The sequence below is a fragment of the Benincasa hispida genome, chromosome 12 (genome assembly GCF_009727055.1).
Source record: "Benincasa hispida cultivar B227 chromosome 12, ASM972705v1, whole genome shotgun sequence".
NCBI classification, from domain to species: domain Eukaryota; kingdom Viridiplantae; phylum Streptophyta; class Magnoliopsida; order Cucurbitales; family Cucurbitaceae; genus Benincasa; species Benincasa hispida.
The window spans coordinates 31,727,310-31,744,414 of record NC_052360.1 but is presented as its reverse complement, the minus strand read 5'-3'; the positions used below and the strand labels follow the sequence as shown (position 1 = coordinate 31,744,414).

At 29.5% G+C, this 17,105-nt stretch overlaps 1 protein-coding gene across 2 annotated transcripts; it reads right to left on the bottom strand.

The window, feature by feature from the left end:
* Positions 1–9,561: 9,561 nt before the first annotated feature.
* On the bottom strand, positions 9,562–16,078 carry LOC120068296 (uncharacterized protein C24B11.05). Of its 2 annotated transcripts, XM_039020016.1 has the most exons (8): positions 16,022–16,078; positions 15,875–15,944; positions 15,372–15,437; positions 15,174–15,271; positions 13,726–13,851; positions 12,174–12,407; positions 10,063–10,128; positions 9,562–9,964 (listed from the first exon to the last, which is right to left on the bottom strand). In XM_039020016.1, exons 2-8 carry the CDS (start codon positions 15,927–15,929, stop codon positions 9,797–9,799), a joined length of 813 nt encoding a protein of 270 aa, XP_038875944.1. In that variant the 5' UTR covers positions 15,930–15,944; positions 16,022–16,078; the 3' UTR covers positions 9,562–9,796. The 2 variants fall into 2 exon arrangements, with proteins under 2 accessions (XP_038875944.1, XP_038875945.1); XM_039020017.1 differs by lacking the exon at positions 15,372–15,437 and having other exon boundaries at positions 16,022–16,071.
* Between the last annotated feature and the right edge of the window lie 1,027 nt (positions 16,079–17,105).

Genomic DNA, 17,105 nt, shown 5'->3' with positions numbered 1-17,105 from the left:
CAAATTAAGTGCAAGTTATTGATTGGTATGACTCAGGCGAGATTGTTGCAGAAGGACGGTGGTCTTTTAATGATCCCAACTGCTCTTGTTCATCAGATTTCTATTGGTCCACATACATTTAGAGTATGGGTTTTAGTCCCTTTGCCACTTCCTTTTTTCGTTGCTTCAAAGGTGTCTATTTCTATTATTCCCTTCCTTCATTTATGCAAATAAAGCAGCCGAAGAATGGGAATGCTAGACTCTACCAAGTAAAGCAACTCCAACAGGAATTGGCGTGCAAACTTTTCCTACTTAGAAATACAACCACAACCAAGCCTACATCTGAAATGACATGCATTGAAGAAACTTTGAGCAGTACAGTTGCATAGTCATCTGATAAGGTGATTATTGGTATGTTATTTTATAAGCTTATTTATCTACATTTATTAAAAATTTTATATATTTGCTTAATATACACTATTATTGGTATATGCAAAATCATACATTAATATAGATTTTATAAATTTATGTAAGTGAATGAAATGATGCCTTACAGAGAAAAGAGAAACCTACGATGACAGCTCAACTACGTAGTAATATAATCTCGAATACTTGGTGAATTTTGTATTTTTGAGGGCTAACTTATGTTGTTGGTACATTCACTAACTACTTTATCTAGCTTATATCATTTATACGACAACTTTAATTCTAAGAAATTATTGAATACTTTATTTTATAATGTTAATAGATCGAGAATGAAGTTATTAGTATTTATTGTGCTATGAAGTATTTTATGTGCGTAGATTTTTAACTAAAATTGAGTACTTGAAACTAAAAGTATTCAAAATCTAATTAATTTCAAAAAATATTTTTGAGAAAAAAGTTACCTCTTTTCTAGCCATGAGTTAAAACTATAGAAAGATTTATATAGCAAAAATGAAATCCTATCAAAAGCTTATTATAAATAATTATAATAATTGGAAATGATTAAATAACATTACTATAGTAATACCAATTAAAGCTAATAAATACTATATTATAGTTGTGAAAAAGGCTATCATATGGTTAAGATAGCATATTATTTTTAGCTTATATAAATATATTATAGCTTTAATAAAAAATGCTATCAAAATGTTTTATAGCCAACGTATATAAACTATATCTTCGTATAATAACATCCATTATAGTTTTAGAAAAATGTTATAAAAGTCTCAGACTTTTAATAACATGGATTGTCAGGGACTTCTAAAAAGGCTATAAAAAGTCTATTATAACTTTTTTCTTTTAGCTTATTATATATGTTATTTCGTTGTAGTGATAGTATTGACAGAGATATTGCCATGCTAATGTGTCGGAAAAATTTTTCGATGCATAGTATGATAGAGATTGCTCAGTTGCGCGCGTTGAGTTTACTTTACGGCCAGTATGACAGAGATTTGATACAGATTTGGTGAGAACTTTTACCTGCTTATGATTATGTTTTCAAGAGTTATTTTTACGAAATTTTTATATGTTTTTAATTGTCTCGAGTTTTGAAATTGCTCATGATTCACATCACTTTACACAGTTGAATTTCATTTGAGAATGTGAAGTTTAACATTTGAAATTATTTTCTTAAAAGTACTCCTCCTAATAACTTACTATTCATTGGACTTTTTAGTTCATCATTCTTTTAATTTTTATCCAGGTAGCAATTGAAGTTTTGACAGGCCTATACGAGAGTTAAAGATCTGCCACCACTTATATCTAAATTTCATAGCAATTGCATGTTACTGTGGCATTTCTGTTTGAGTTTATATTGAAGAATGTGGCTAGCATGATTTTAACATCATATCGTTTTAGTTTTATTTTGGTTTGTGAATTAAAAAATATTTGTACTTTTTCATTTGTGTTGGTTTTGTTGTGGTTGATGGTTTTTGAGCTGATTTTTTAATAGGGTACAATAATGTACTCTTGGTAGTAGTTTGGACTTTTTTTCATATACTACTTGGGAAGTGTTTATAAGAATTTTCTTTTCAGGTGTGTCATCTTTTAGAGAAATCTTTGTCGAAATTTTTATAGATAAAAATAAATATTTGTTAACCACTTGTTTTGAAAAGTGTTTTTAGAGTTTGATAATGGATTTCATAGTTTAATTGAAATCTTGTCATCATGTCATGTCTTAGGTTTTATAGGGTAACTTGGGCGGGGTGTGACAGAAGTTGAAATGCCACCGTCTCTTACTTACAAGTTGAAAAGTTTTAGGAAATACAATGGAAATACAGTAATAACAGAGGAATTTACAAAAATAACAAAATTTAATCATTTTAGACTTATATAAGTTTTTATTATTGATAGACACTGATAGAAGTTTATCGTATTTATTAGTGTTTTTTTTGTTATTTCTATATAAATAGTTTAACATTTTTTTTTCTGTGAAAATTTCTTCATAATAATATATAATTTTTTTAGATTAATCCAAATAGATAACACATTCAAAGGTCAATATTTTCATTTGTATCTATGATTATTGAACTAAATTTATATATATGGTTTTTAAAGAATAAAATATACTATTCTATTTCTTTGGATTGATAATTATTGAGAAACAGGTCTATCACGGGGCCGTAGCTAAGATGAAAATTCATGAGAAAATTTTTAGTCCAATTGCTAGGTATGTAAATTTTGTGCACAACGTTCAAGATCATGCGACGTATATTGATGGCAGTGAATTTAAAAAGATGTTTTTTGTTGAAACGACATATGAATCTGTTACAAATAATCAAGTGTAGAAAATTTTATGTAATGATTTTAAATCTATGATTTAGAGAGGTGTCAAATATAAACCCTCTAATCTTATTGGCTTCTCTGGTATCTGTATATTTTCTTGTAATCTCTTTTAATAATAAAACTGCTCTCTTTTTCTATCTATGGACGTAGCTAATACACTATTAGTGAAATAACTTAAATCTCTAAGTTGTTCTTTACTGTTTACCGTTTTTTTGCTTGTCGATTTTGTTTCTATCATAATATTTTTACCCAGGTCAAAATCATGAGGCTGATATATTTGCCTTGTGAGGCAGAAGATTAAGAAACCCAGATTGGAAGAGATCGAGGAGAATGTAGATTGGAAATGGAGATGGTGGAGTGGATCTTCTTGGAAGGAAACAAGCATTTAGAAGAAATTGAAAATGAGGAGATGGAGAAAGGAAAAGGCGACGATAAACCACCTCACCAACGGAATTATTATTAAATCAATATGTTTATCCATTAATCTATACACAGTTAGCAACTTAAACTTCCACATAATTTTCCGTTAGTCAAACTAACGGTCGAGGAACCATTTAGAACCACTAACCAAATCTCGAAGACTAAAATGTTAATTTTAAAATCTCACGACCAAATAGACACTAGATTCAAGTACGAGGGATCGAATTAAAAGTGTAATTTGCCCCATAAATGATAAACCAAATACATATTATTAAGTCAGTAAGTTAAGAACTAGAGCTTAATTGATAATTTAGTCCGTCTCATGTGTAAAGTACTTGTTGCATTTTGCGTTAGAATCACTTCATCAATCTTCCAACAATCTGAATCTTCAAAGTTTGCTAAAATGTTACTCCCTCAGAGTCTGCTAACAAAATAAGTACCATCAGCACAAATTAAGCATCAAAATACTCGAAATGATTCATTCTTTTATACCTAAATCAATATAAATTAGTAATGTTACGGTTTTTAAAAACATTCATTATATAATTATTGGGTGTTTAACCCAAAGAGTTGAATTAGAGTTGGGGAGAGTTGATTCCTTCTTTGGTCCAAGGAGTTCGTAGCTCCACAATTAAGAAACATCCACTACGATAAAATTGGAATTTCATGACATTTAAGAACCGTAAGATTTAAAAGTCGTGACAGTTATTTTTAGTCCATATATCATCGGTAAAGGTATGAACATCAATGACAATTTTTAAAAAATGTCATAATTGGTTTTCTCATGACAATAAATAAATGTAAACAATGAATAATTACCGATAATCATAAAATATCATCATCAAATTTACTATATCATGTTATCATTGTCATCAATTGAGTTCAAATTAGCTTATTTCTGTAACGTTATGTGTATTGATGATAGTTATAAAATGTAAAAAACGAATATATGACATTTTTTTCTTGTCAAGAATATCTAAAATATGACACTCTATTGTCAAGAATATTTGAACCATGACAAACATGTCAACAAATATTCTATCACAACACATTTTTATTGTCACGGAATTTCATATTTATGATACTTTTGTATTGTCAATACTATACATGACTTGATAGGTTGTTATTTCTTTGAATCCTATCATCACACACGATATCTATAATCAACTTATCCTATTAAAACACGAAAAAAAAAACATAAATATAAAGGATATATATAATGATAAAGTTTATAGTGTTTTTACAAAGAGATTGACTAAATAACTATTGATAAAGATTTTACAATAAGCTAGCTAAGTACAATCTACAAACAAGCCTGAAATAATACATTGCAACCAAAATTTTGCCACTGACCCTACAAAAAATATTATAAATCAATCAATTGCTTTGTGACTTCACTGCAAAATTAATAGTCAAAATTGTTATTGATGCAAAAGTACACCCATGGTCATACAAGTTATTTGACATGTCTTGAAATTCATGGATTTTACATCATCCAAAAAATGATGAATTCTATTTCTGTTTTGCAGTGGGATAATGACAGACAAATGTCTTCGAGCATTGCACTTTTTATGCATTATATGTCATGTTGATGCTCCCAATTATGAGAATTATCATCCATTGTAATTAGATTTCATATCATTGTAATTTCCAAATGCCTCTTTATGACCTGCAAGAACAAGCAATCTCTTATGCTAGAAAAAAGAAGAAACATGAAAGCAAAGAGTTTGACTATTCCTCATCTGAATGACACAAATCGTCGGAGAAGAAAGAAGATGAATATAAATCCTTCAAGTCCAATACTCCAGACGACATGATGGAACCAAAAAAGAACAAATTCCAAAGTGCAGAAAGATAACTCAGAGAAGCTCCATAAAAAAAAGGACGCCAAAAATTTACAAGCCTACTCCTTTAGAAGGCAATTCAAAAGCTTCCCTCGAGCCTACAAAAATCTGCAGGTAGAGGAGAACTTTTCAGGAGTGGAAAAAATAAATAAATTAGAAAACGAAGAATCATTGATTAAACTGACTTAAACACCAAAATTCATATGTACCGCATAGTCAAACAATAAAGAAAAAGGAAAAAAAAAAAAAAACCAGTCACTCCTTTGAGATCTTGAGAGTAATGCAACAAGTTAAACCTTAACTTAAAGATCGCCTTACAAAAATTAAGTTTCATAAACACAAAATTAAGACTGAAATGGAAGGAAATAAAAATGGTTTTTTCTCCAGCCTTACTGTTAACAACAAAATCCAAACAAGAAACAACAAGATCACAAGAAATAGAAGAAAAACCAAAGCATGAGAAGAAGTAAATTCCACAAAATTAAAAGCTCGAAGTGAGCTAAAAACACCACAGTTTACCTTGAAAAATGGGAGAAAATTCAGAAAAATCAAAAGATATGGCAGTTGAAACAACAAAACGAAATGGAAATATCTCAAGGAAGAGAAGAAGAAAGCATAAGAAATGGACAAATCCGAAACTAAACTACGATCGATTACATTATTTAAAGTTAGCTAAATATATAACAGATTTCTCTAATAATAAGAGGCAAACAAAAATCCAAGCAACAACAAAGACGATATTCAATCAATATATTGACCAATAACCATCACAAATTCGGTTTACTTGGAAATTATGAGTCTTCAAAACAAAAACCTCACCTTCAGCACTGCCGACTGGCTCTTCTAGCAACCACATGACGGCGATGGCGAGTGCAGCGATCGTGACCTGGGGGAAGAGAAACGAGATGGCCGAGAGATAGAAAACGAACAAGAGAAAGAGAGAGACGACGTGACCTTATACCTCAACGTCCGGGGTCTGGAGTGCAGCAACCGATCATGGACGGAGTGAGCCGCGACACACGTCAAGGATAGCAGTGACACTTGAGCAGCGACCCACGCCATAATAGCATTGACCTTTGGCAAAAACCCACCTTTGCGTGATCAAAAGGAATAAGGGAAGATAAATGTGTGAAAGAAGAAGATGGGTGCGTGGGGTGGCTACGAGTTTAAGGAGAAAGAATGGTGAAGAACAAAATGAATAAGGAAAAATTGTGAAATAAGACAAATGGGGGTCTCAGTTTTTTTTTTTTTTTTCCCTTAAATTACTTATTTTATTATTTTCACAATAACAAAAATTACCTTTTCTTTTGGTTAATGACAATTAATAAGTGTCATACATCAGTAATATTTAAAAACTATCGTAATCGTTCAAAATACAAAAATTAGCATTTTTTTCCAGCCAAAACGCCCTTTTTTGGCATTTATGATAGTTTTTTTTTCTCTCCCTTCTTATTTTAGCTATACTCTTATGTCATGGAAAGTCATTTTGTTGTATTGATTAGTTTTATGTTTTATTAACTCTTATATTGTAGATCTGAAGATTTCATAACTCCACTCCTTATCCTAAACACTCTTAGGGGCTATTTGGGGACCCGTAATGGAATGTGTTTGTAACATAATGTAATCCAAAATTCATGTTTGGATTGAGCGCTTTTGGCCCGATTTTTAATACCAAAGTCATTCCATTCTGACAGTTTTTATCCTAACCTTATTTCCCACCATTTTCACACTTCACGATCTCATTTTCGTTTCACCCTCGATTCCCCATGCATTCAAACACTCTTCTGATTTCTAATAATCCCGATTACATTCCAACTTCACAAACAGCCTCTTAAAGCATCAACATTCAATCATCGATAAAAGTAAATTACACTGTAAAAGATGACTATAAGTCTCTGTTGAAGAGTCTGTTGTTCTAACTAATGAGAGAGAAATGAGAAAAATGGGAAGTGTGTGAATTTCATTCTAGAAAACTCCATATAAATACATATCTTGAATCTAAAAATAGATTCCACAATGTTAGCAATTAATCCCACTAACTCCACAAGAATAGGAACTTAGACTTGACTACAACTAAAAATAACTTCAACTATTTCCTAGAAACTAGGAATTGACTAGATCAACTGAAAAACTAATTTGCAGTTTTGAGTTACTAACATTCTCCTCCTAACTCAAATACTACAAACACCTTACTTGCTCCTAAGAGCTTGAAAATGACTCACACAAAATCCAGGTGATCATCCATTTTGCTGTACCATACCCTAGGAGCTTGCTTCAACCTATAGAGAGCCTTCTTCAACAAATAAACCTTCTGCTCTTGTCCTGGTATGATGAATCTGTCTGGTTGCTCAATATAGATCACTTCTTCTAACACTCCATTTAGGAATGCTGACTTCACATCTAGCTGATACACCTTCCATCCATGTTGGGCTGACACAGCCAGTAGCAATCTGATTGTGTCTATTTTTGCAACTGGTGCAAAAGTCTCAAAAAAATCAATTTTCCAGACTTGTACATACCCTTTTTGATGAAAATTCCCCAACCTTTTGTGCCATTACTCAGTGTCATTTACTTGACACTTGAAAGCTATCTGCTCCTTCTCGAGTGGATCCAATGAGAAGCTCCTATGCTGCATCTTTATTCTGAACAACTCATTCCCACTAGAATCAGAAATGAGGCAATTTCCTTCTTCAAACAACACTTTGAATCCCTTCTCTACTAATTGACCAACGGTTAACAAGTTTTGATCAATTTTAGGGACAAACAACACTTCAGTAATCAACTTGGTTCCAACACAACTCTCTATTGTCACTGTGCCCTTTCCCTTTACTTCTAGATACTCACCGTTTCCTATCTTCACCCTTAACTTGAATGACTTGTCAAGGTCCTTGAACAACTCTTCGTCACTTGTCATGTGATTGGTATACCCATTATCAACCAACCAACCATCACATTGAGTGATTGATGAGAAACAAGTAGTCACAAAGAGTTGATTTTCTTCTTGTTGTACTACAACATGTGCTCCTTTTTACTTTTGAGTTTTTGCTTCCTTACAGAATCGTTCAATGTGCCCTAATAAATGACATCTTCTACACTTTACATCTGACCTTCTCCAGCATTTGAAATGTGGATGATTCTGCTTCCCACAGTGCTTGCATGTACTACTAGCATCCTTTGCTACAGACTCTAAGCTACTGTTGCCACTTCCTTTCTTCTCTCTTCCACCTTTTCCCTGCTGCACTATAGATTTCAATGCCCCCTAAATGCTTCCTTCTTGTCTTATCAACCTCCTCTACTCCTGTGCTTGCAAAGCACTAACCACTTCTATCCCCTTGAGTTTTGAGAGGTCTTTAGTATTTTTTAAGGAAGCAATGGTTGCTTCATATCTCTCAGTTACTGAAACTAGAATCTTATGAACCAATCTATTGTCAGATGAATTGGTTCCTAATGCTCTTGCCTTATTAGCAATCCCAACTTATCTAAGTACTCTTTAGTGGACTCAAAATCCTTCATTTGCATTCTCTCGAATTCTCACACCAAGTTCAACACTTTCATGCCTTTAATCCTCTTATCACCTTCATACTCACTTTTGATGAACTCCCAGATCTCCTTTGCCGACTTCAAGGCCATAATTCTGTTGAATATGGCGGGAGACACAGCTGTATATAGGAAAGCTCGAGCTTTTGCCTTCCTGGTCACCCTCTCCTTGTGAGTCTTGATCTGATGTATTGTTGGGTTATCAGGAAGTGGAGCAATCTCATAGTCTTTCTCAATTGCTTCCCAAAAATCACAACCCTCCATGTAGGCTTGCATTCTGATAGCCCATGCCTGGTAGTTTTCACCATCAAACACAGGTGGAGCCAATGAAGAAAGACTGTTTGATTCTAATTCCATCTTTAACAACCCTTACAGGTGTATCACTCAGTTTCTCTCGAAGATATTTCACTGATTCTCACTCACAGATTCCTTAAGAATTGAGGGCTCTAATACCACTGTTATTCTAACTAATGAGAGAGAAATGAGAAAAATGGGAAGTGTATGAATTTCATTCTAGAAAACTCCATATAAATACGTATCTTGAATCTCAAAATAGATTCCACAATGTTAGCAACTAATCCCACTAACTCCACAAGAATAGGAACTTAGACTTGACTACAACTAAAAATAACTTCAACTATTTCCTAGAAACTAGGAATTGACTAGACCAACTCAAAAACTAATTTGCAGTTTTGAGTTACTAACAGTTACGCTACAACATCAGGAGTTAGTTTAAATTTCCAATGGGGTGGTGATCGACGTTGGGAGTAAGTCTCTTGACGGAGATTTTTTTACTATACTCCTGACGACGCCAACGACATTGGGAGACCATCTCCCAACATGCTTTTGGCTATTTGCCGATGATGTTAGGCATCGGGAGAGTAACTTTTTCTTGTAATGTTATCATCTATATATAAGACTCGCCTTGTTGCTATGAATAAGGAAAGAATCATTATTGCAACATATCAATACTTAAAACTGTATACGAGTAGATAAAGAATAATCGGTACAAGTACATTATATTTATTGTTCATAGAGAAACAAATAAAGTACAAATTCGTGTATATAGGCACCCAAGTGGGCGTGAGGTACAGTTCTTTGACATAATCTAGTATCACCTAAGTAATAAAGCTTGTAGAACACAAAGGTTTTCCATATTAACTTATTTTGTTTTACGCCAATAACTATAATATAATATTCATAACTTTATATAACCTATGCATTTATTTTAAGAAGTACCCCATAAACTATGCAAGGACCATAGCTTCAACTATAAGGGCCTGCATAGCTTGCTCTGGCTGGTCGTCGTCGGCGTCCTCTTCTCCGCCTTCCCATAACTCTGGTAATGCCTCTTTTATATTGTGGATGCTAACTAAGGCATGGTCGGCTCCAGGGACCAAGTCCGAGCTTCCAACCTGCAGTAACAAGTCTCTATCTTAAGAATGACACTAAAGAAGTGATAGGATTGATCAAGTCCTGTCCCTGCAGGCCAAATTAAAGATAATATGCTTACTATAACTGTATGAAGGCCTGCTGCTTTTCCGCTCTCGATATTTCGAACACTATCATCAAAAAAGATCTGGGGATGGAAAAGAAAAAATGTCATGTTTGATAGAGAATCTGAAAATAAAATTTTGAAATTAAGGTATTAAATGAAAACAAAGTTATATTATATATTTTTAGACATGTGTTTGGTAGTAGAATTTAGAAATTTGATTCTAATTTATGCAATTGTAAACTAGAGTAAATATTAGTTGACAATAAATAATTATTAATTTATTTATGAACTTGTTTTATGAAAAAAAAATTGTATAATTATTGTTTTGTAATATTATATAATTTATAGAAAAAATTGAAATTTTAGTCCCTATAGTTTGGAGTAAGTTAAAATTTAGGTCTTATGGTTTATAATTAGAATTTACCCTCTATGGTTTGATAAAACATTTTATAATAAGTAGTCCTTATAGGGACTATTTAAAAGGATTTAACAAACCATAGGAATAGTATACAAAGTTATATCAAATAATAGGAACTAAATTCTAAATTTTAAAATGACTAACTTTATCCAAACCATGGAGACAAACTTGGAATTCAACCTAATTTAATTTATAATGCATTACATACTATATATTTCAATTAAAAAAAAGTTGGGTTTATAACATGACATACTATATTTGTAAATGTTTTTTTTTAATCTTTATTTCATATAATTCTACATTTTAAAATTTTATATTCAAATTCTGGATACAAAGAAAACATAAAAATGTTGTTTTCAGATTTTGCATTTATTGGATTATAGAATCTAAAAAAAGTTTTCAGAAATAAAATTTGAGTTGTCTAGCAAACATAAATTCACTGAATTTAGTGAATTTAAAAACATAAAACATAATCTAGATTGCGAATCAAATAGATTCGTCCTAATTTTGTTTTTGGGTGCTTAACTTAAAATTTAGTAAAAATGGCATTTCGAAATATATAAGTAGATCGACGAGTAGCAAATAAAGAACAAGAAGAAAAGCGACAAACAAATTTACGTGGATTACTAATAATGTGTTAGCTACATCTACCGGCAGATAAGAGAAACATTATTTTATTATCTTAAGGAGAACATAGTACAAAATACTAGAGATAATGTGCAGGTCGTAGAGGTAAAGCAAGACTCCATATTTGGTCATGCGAAACGTCATATAACATATGCAGAACATCTTAACAAATAATTTACTATGTTAATAATTTCACGTCATAACAGATGCAGAATATCTTAACAAATAATTTACTATGTTAATAATTTTAAAAAATCATAAATTAACTGAAACAGGGAATTTCAACGAATTAAGGGTATTCAAATTCAATGTAAATGAGTATGAGTAAATTACACATAAAAGGAAAAAAAATGTTTAAATATATAAATTTATATCTTAAACTTTAGAAGTTTAAACATATATGTTAGAAATGATATATAAACCATTTTCAAAGAAAATCACAAGTCTAAAATAATTTATCTATGAAAGATTAGAATTAAATTAATACAAATATTAGTTTAGAATTTGAATTAATCCAAATTAAAAGTGCTGAAATTTTCTCTAATAAACCATGTTAGAAGATTATTAATAATAAGAGATTGACATTAATTTACAGCAAGGAGCGCAGTTTTATTTATTTTATTTTGACATGAGGTGTAGTGTAGAAGGAAAGAGCAATATTTGGTAATTTTTTATACCCATTTTTTTGGAGCCACCTAATTCTTCAATCACAATTTGTCACATGATAAAATTTTTACGAGTGCAGAACATAGTACACTTTTCGAGGCTTTGAGCAATTTCACCACCATTCCATTATAATTTTTTTATTAATATTATAAAGAAAAATACTTAGTACATCATTAGTAATACCTATTTTTTGTACATCCCATCAAATTATCCAATCATAATTTAATTTTTTTGCTTCTTTTTTTAAATATTTTAATTATTTTTTTATATGTAAGATGAGAGTGGAATGTATAAAGATGAATGTATTCAAAATGATTTTATTATAAGTATCTAAAAGTTGGAAGAAACTCGAGCTCTCCAATCTTAATTGAGGGAAAAAATTAAAAGGAAGAAAGGATGGCTATAGTTTTGTTACCGTTTTGTTGGGGTGAGTATCAGCAATTTTGATAGCAGCTTGAATGGCTTCAATGGATGGCTTGCAGAGAATAATTCCATTGCCATTACATTTGCTTTCTAATGATAATGGGTTGTTATTATTATTATTGTTATTATTAAGAGTTTCAAAGCATATGACACCTTCAAAACAATCTTCCAAATCCAACCTCTCAAGAACTCGAGCTGCGTGGGCTTTGTCAGCATTAGTGAAGATCTGCATCCAACGTAACTTAACGTAATTAGTTTGTGAGTTATTAAAGATAATTACTCGCATCTTAGTTGCACGAGCATGTCAATTTTTTTAATAAAAAACCAAAACACTATATAACAGTCTTTTATGAGAAAAATCTAATATCCCGAAGGTCGTTTGGTTTAAGGTTTTATAGATGTCTGAGAATAGAATACATGAAAATTGAATGTGTGAGAGTCAAAGATGTCTGTGATTGGTTGTGCATGGAAATGTCTATTGAAATTTTTATAAACTAAAATTTTGTTTGTATTTAATTAATGAAATTAAGTATGAAAATCTTATATAATTTTAAATATTATTCAATGTATTGATAAAAATTAATTAATTAAGAATCAATAATAATTTTAATTATATATATGTTTACAATTGACTAATCTACAATTAAAATTAACAAATTAATATAATTAAGGGTGTTATATCAATTATAATTTAATATCTAATCATTCTTATAATTAATTAAGTTCAATATTAGTAATTTTGAATTTAATTAAATAATATAAGAAAATATATTTTAATAAATAATATATTTTATAAAATGTGGAGAAAAATGAGATAAAAATATATTATATTAATAAAGAATACAAAAAAAAAAATTTGAATATGAAATGTTAATGATGAATGAAGTAATATAAATTAATCACAATAAATAGTTAACTGATTAAATAATCAATAATGATTATATGGTCATATTGAATGATTAGATTAAAATTAATATAAATAAATAATTTTTTATTATTAAAAAATAATAAAGTAATTCATCATTATTATTGAAAAATGAATTTTCGTACTAACTAAATTTAATTAATTTTAGTTTACTAATTAAATTTTTTAATTGATTTATTAAAATAAATATTTATATTAATTTTATTAAATTAATATTAACTAATCAATTAGATTTCAAATGAAATTATATATAAAATGAAAAATCAACGGAGAGGAGAAAAGAGAAAATTCACAGTTTTGAAAAGAATAGAAAACCCTTGTGTGGAGAAATGAGGAATGCCTGGGAATCAAATGGTTAAAACCTGTAAACCAAACATGGATTTTGGATGTCTATATCAATTCTCATGCAGAAAATTCTCACATCAAGTAGTCTCTTAATGAAAAAACACGAGGTTAATCTCAAAATCAATTAACAAGAAGAGAAACAACTTATACATCTTAATAGATTATTATGAGATATTTGATTTTTTTAATTAGATATTGTTAACATGTGGTCTCAAAATAATATTTTAGTTATGAAATGTAATGTGATGTCTTAATTGTTTTGTACTTTGCATACAATTTTGCGCTGTGGAATGGAAAGAAGGAGGTTCCTCAAAACTGGATCAGGCTTCAATGCCTCATAAGGTAAGGTACCATGCACATACGCATGAAATTCCTTATCGTCAAATTCATAACCAAGAGCCTGCAAAAATAAAAGTAATAAAAAAAAAAAACTAATTAATTAAATTAAAGTTTAAACCTTAGTTAATATCGCTTACTTCCTTAATTTAAATTCAACTTTCTAATGTGTCATAACTCAATTGATTATATTTAGGTACGTTTGATAACGTTTGCATTTTTTTAAAACATAAAATTATTATAAATAGAAATATATTTAATTACTATTTTTGTTTCTTATTTTTAAAAAGATGTGTATGATGAGTACTATTTTTCTTTTCTTTTCAAATACATTTTTTTTGTTTCTTATTTGTAACATAAATCAAAATAATATATATATAACTATTACAAAGAGCCTAAGAAAAATAAACATTTCTCGCTCCAACCGGTTCACGTAAGTAATGTCTAATTATATTAGTTAGTCTAAATTAGACTGACTAGTAAATTATCAGATAGACTTTGTAAATTAAATTTTTAACGATTATTAATTTATTGCACAACATGATATGTATATAATTTTATGTCGCGTTTAGATTAGAAAATTGAGCATACCCGCATCTATTTAATTTAAAACTTTTTAATTTTTTTTTCCATTTTAGAATGCATTTGTTTCTCATTTAGCCAATCATATATTCACACAATAAAATCTGAAAAATAGAAAGACAATTTTTTTAAAACTTAATGATAAACATGAATATTTTATTGACATATTTATTTAATACAAAGAAATTAAAATTCTACCAAAATTGAGAAAAAGAAAGCACGAGGTTTTATAAAAGAAGAGGGAAAATGGGAAAGAAAAACTTAAAAAGGATGGAGTATTAAAAAGAAAAAAAAAATGGTCTTTTATAAAAATAAAAAAATAAACAGAAAAAAAATTAGGATAGAATAGAGAGATATGAGAGATGGGAGAGAGTAGAAAGGAAGTTGGAGAAAATATAGGATGCATGTATCAAAACGGGAAAAAATGAAACAAAATTTTGAGAAATTACGGTGGATTTAAAATATATTTTCAAGTGTTTAATTTAAAAAATAAGTAATTTTGGAAGAAATTGAAGTGTATGATAACTACTTAAAGTAATTTTTCATGTGTATTTTAATAAGTTTTTATTAAAAGTGTTTAAATAAAAATAATTTTTTTAAAAACAATTTTCCCAAGTTAATCTAAACAGAACCTATATCAAATTTGACTCTAAATATTTTTTCAAATTTAAAAACATGAAATACGGAAATGATTATCAAACAAATTCATTTTTTAAAAAAATAAAAACGTGAATGTTATCAAACAAGCCCTTAGTAACGACTTGGTTGAAGCTATATGTGATTTTTACGATTAAAAAGCCTTACCTTAAGTCCAGCCATGGTTGTCCCATATTCCATGTACAAGTCCAAGCACATTTGAGGCACTTCATTTTCATCCATATGCAAATACTTCAACATAAACTCTGCATGTATTATTATCAAAACAACAAGAATAATATTGATCAATATATAGTATGAGTTTGATTTTATGTGCTTTCCTAACTTTAAAATTATGTATGTTACCTTCAATTTTCTTACGACATGCTAGGTTAATTCCACTACTTCTAGGGTACAAAGTATCATCCATATCTGTGTACACATTTATCAACTTTATTAAACAAGTCTCAACGTATTTATATTATTTGGTTAAATACTATTTTGATCCCTATATATTTTGAGATTTTTTCAATTTTAGTCCATGTACTTTTAATAAATCTTAAATTTAGTCATTCAAAGTTAGTTTTGATTGAAATTATCTAAATAATAATAATAATTTTCATGCAAGAAAATATAATATGTGAATATGTTTTCAAAATTTATAGTGAATATGCTAATAGATAACAAAAAGTTTTTGAAAAAATCAATCATAAACGTAACAGACGTAATGACTAAATTTAAGATTTATTGAAAATACAAGACCTAAAATTGGACAACAAACTAAGTCAAAGTATATTGACCAAAACGATATTTTAACCTATAATATTTTATATCGTTTTTTTATGCATGAGTATATGTGTCAATTATACCAAATAACAAACACTCATATCTGGAGCTTTCATGGGACATCTTAACAGTATCCATCTCTTACAAAACTACCTGTACGAAAAAAAAAAACAATAAGATCATAGAGATATGATGAATAATTAACCAGAACCCGAACAAGCGAGACCAACCAATGTTCGTGTTATAATCGAACGAGTGAGGCAAGAAATAAAGATCTCTATGAAAATGGATTAATGTTGGTTCAAAATAACCTATGCTTCTAGTTTATATAGATTTGAAGTTGGTTTGATGCCCTGGATAAAAGAAGATTAAGTTCATGCATGCAAGTAGATATATGATTCCAAAAACCTTCAAATTGAACATTATTGGAAAAGTATTCCCCAAGCATGCAATGTTTCATATGGTTGAAAAGAATGGGCTTAGGGAATCATATAAAAGGAAATTAAACATCACTTTCATACCCAATGTAATTTTAACAAATGTTGAGTGGGTGTCGATAAAGGATTCTGGAGATAAAAATAAATTACTTTACGTTTAATACTTGTAAATATACAATGTAATTATATAGGTTAGTTGATTAAGATATTATACCATTGATTAAGTGGTTCAGATCACTAATAACGTTAATATATCATAATTTTTGTGGTAAGACCATGCATTACGTGTGGATAATCATTATCTTTTGTTAGAATTTGGCCTTGCATGCATTAAATCCATTTAGGGGTATATACAAAAAAGTTGACTTCCAATTTGAAAAATAGTCAAAAATAAAAATCGTTGGTTTTTAGCTAAAGTAACAGCGACATGGTTATGAAATTGTTACCTGTCTTCTAGTTTTACCTTTGCGGTTAGATTAAAACGTTCTCTAATTATGTAGATGGTATACTAAAAAAAGATCCAACACACCAAATTATAGGGGTGAAATTTATAATTTAACAAAATAATAATAATAATAATAATATTAATAATTTACAAATTTGTAATTAAAAAAATCATGCACTTATATAGAATTTTTTACGTATTTTATTTTTTACCCCTTATATCATTAATTTACCATTTTATATTATATCATAATCATGATTTAAAATTTCCATCGAAGTTGCAAAGTTTCAATCGAAATTTTGAGATTTGGATGACTTCGAAATTTCAATGGAGAGATTTTGTTTTCCTCCAATTTCAATGAAATTTCAAAATTTCTTGAAACTTTAAAATTTTGAGAATATTCTGAATTCCTCCATTAGAATGAAATTTCGA

What these genes read in the sequence shown, in the direction of transcription:
- LOC120068296 (XM_039020016.1), bottom strand. Translation starts at nt 15,929, where the DNA reads ATGGATACTGTTAAGATGTCCCATGAAAGCTCCAGATATGAGTGTTTG. An exon ending in CAACCATGGCTGGACTTAAG is followed by an intron (nt 13,852 to 15,173) that starts GTAAGGCTTTTT and finishes TTATTTTTGCAG; the next exon opens with GCTCTTGGTTATGAATTTGA. An exon ending in CAGGCCTTCATACAGTTATA is followed by an intron (nt 9,965 to 10,062) that starts GTAAGCATATTA and finishes TTGTTACTGCAG; the next exon opens with GTTGGAAGCTCGGACTTGGT.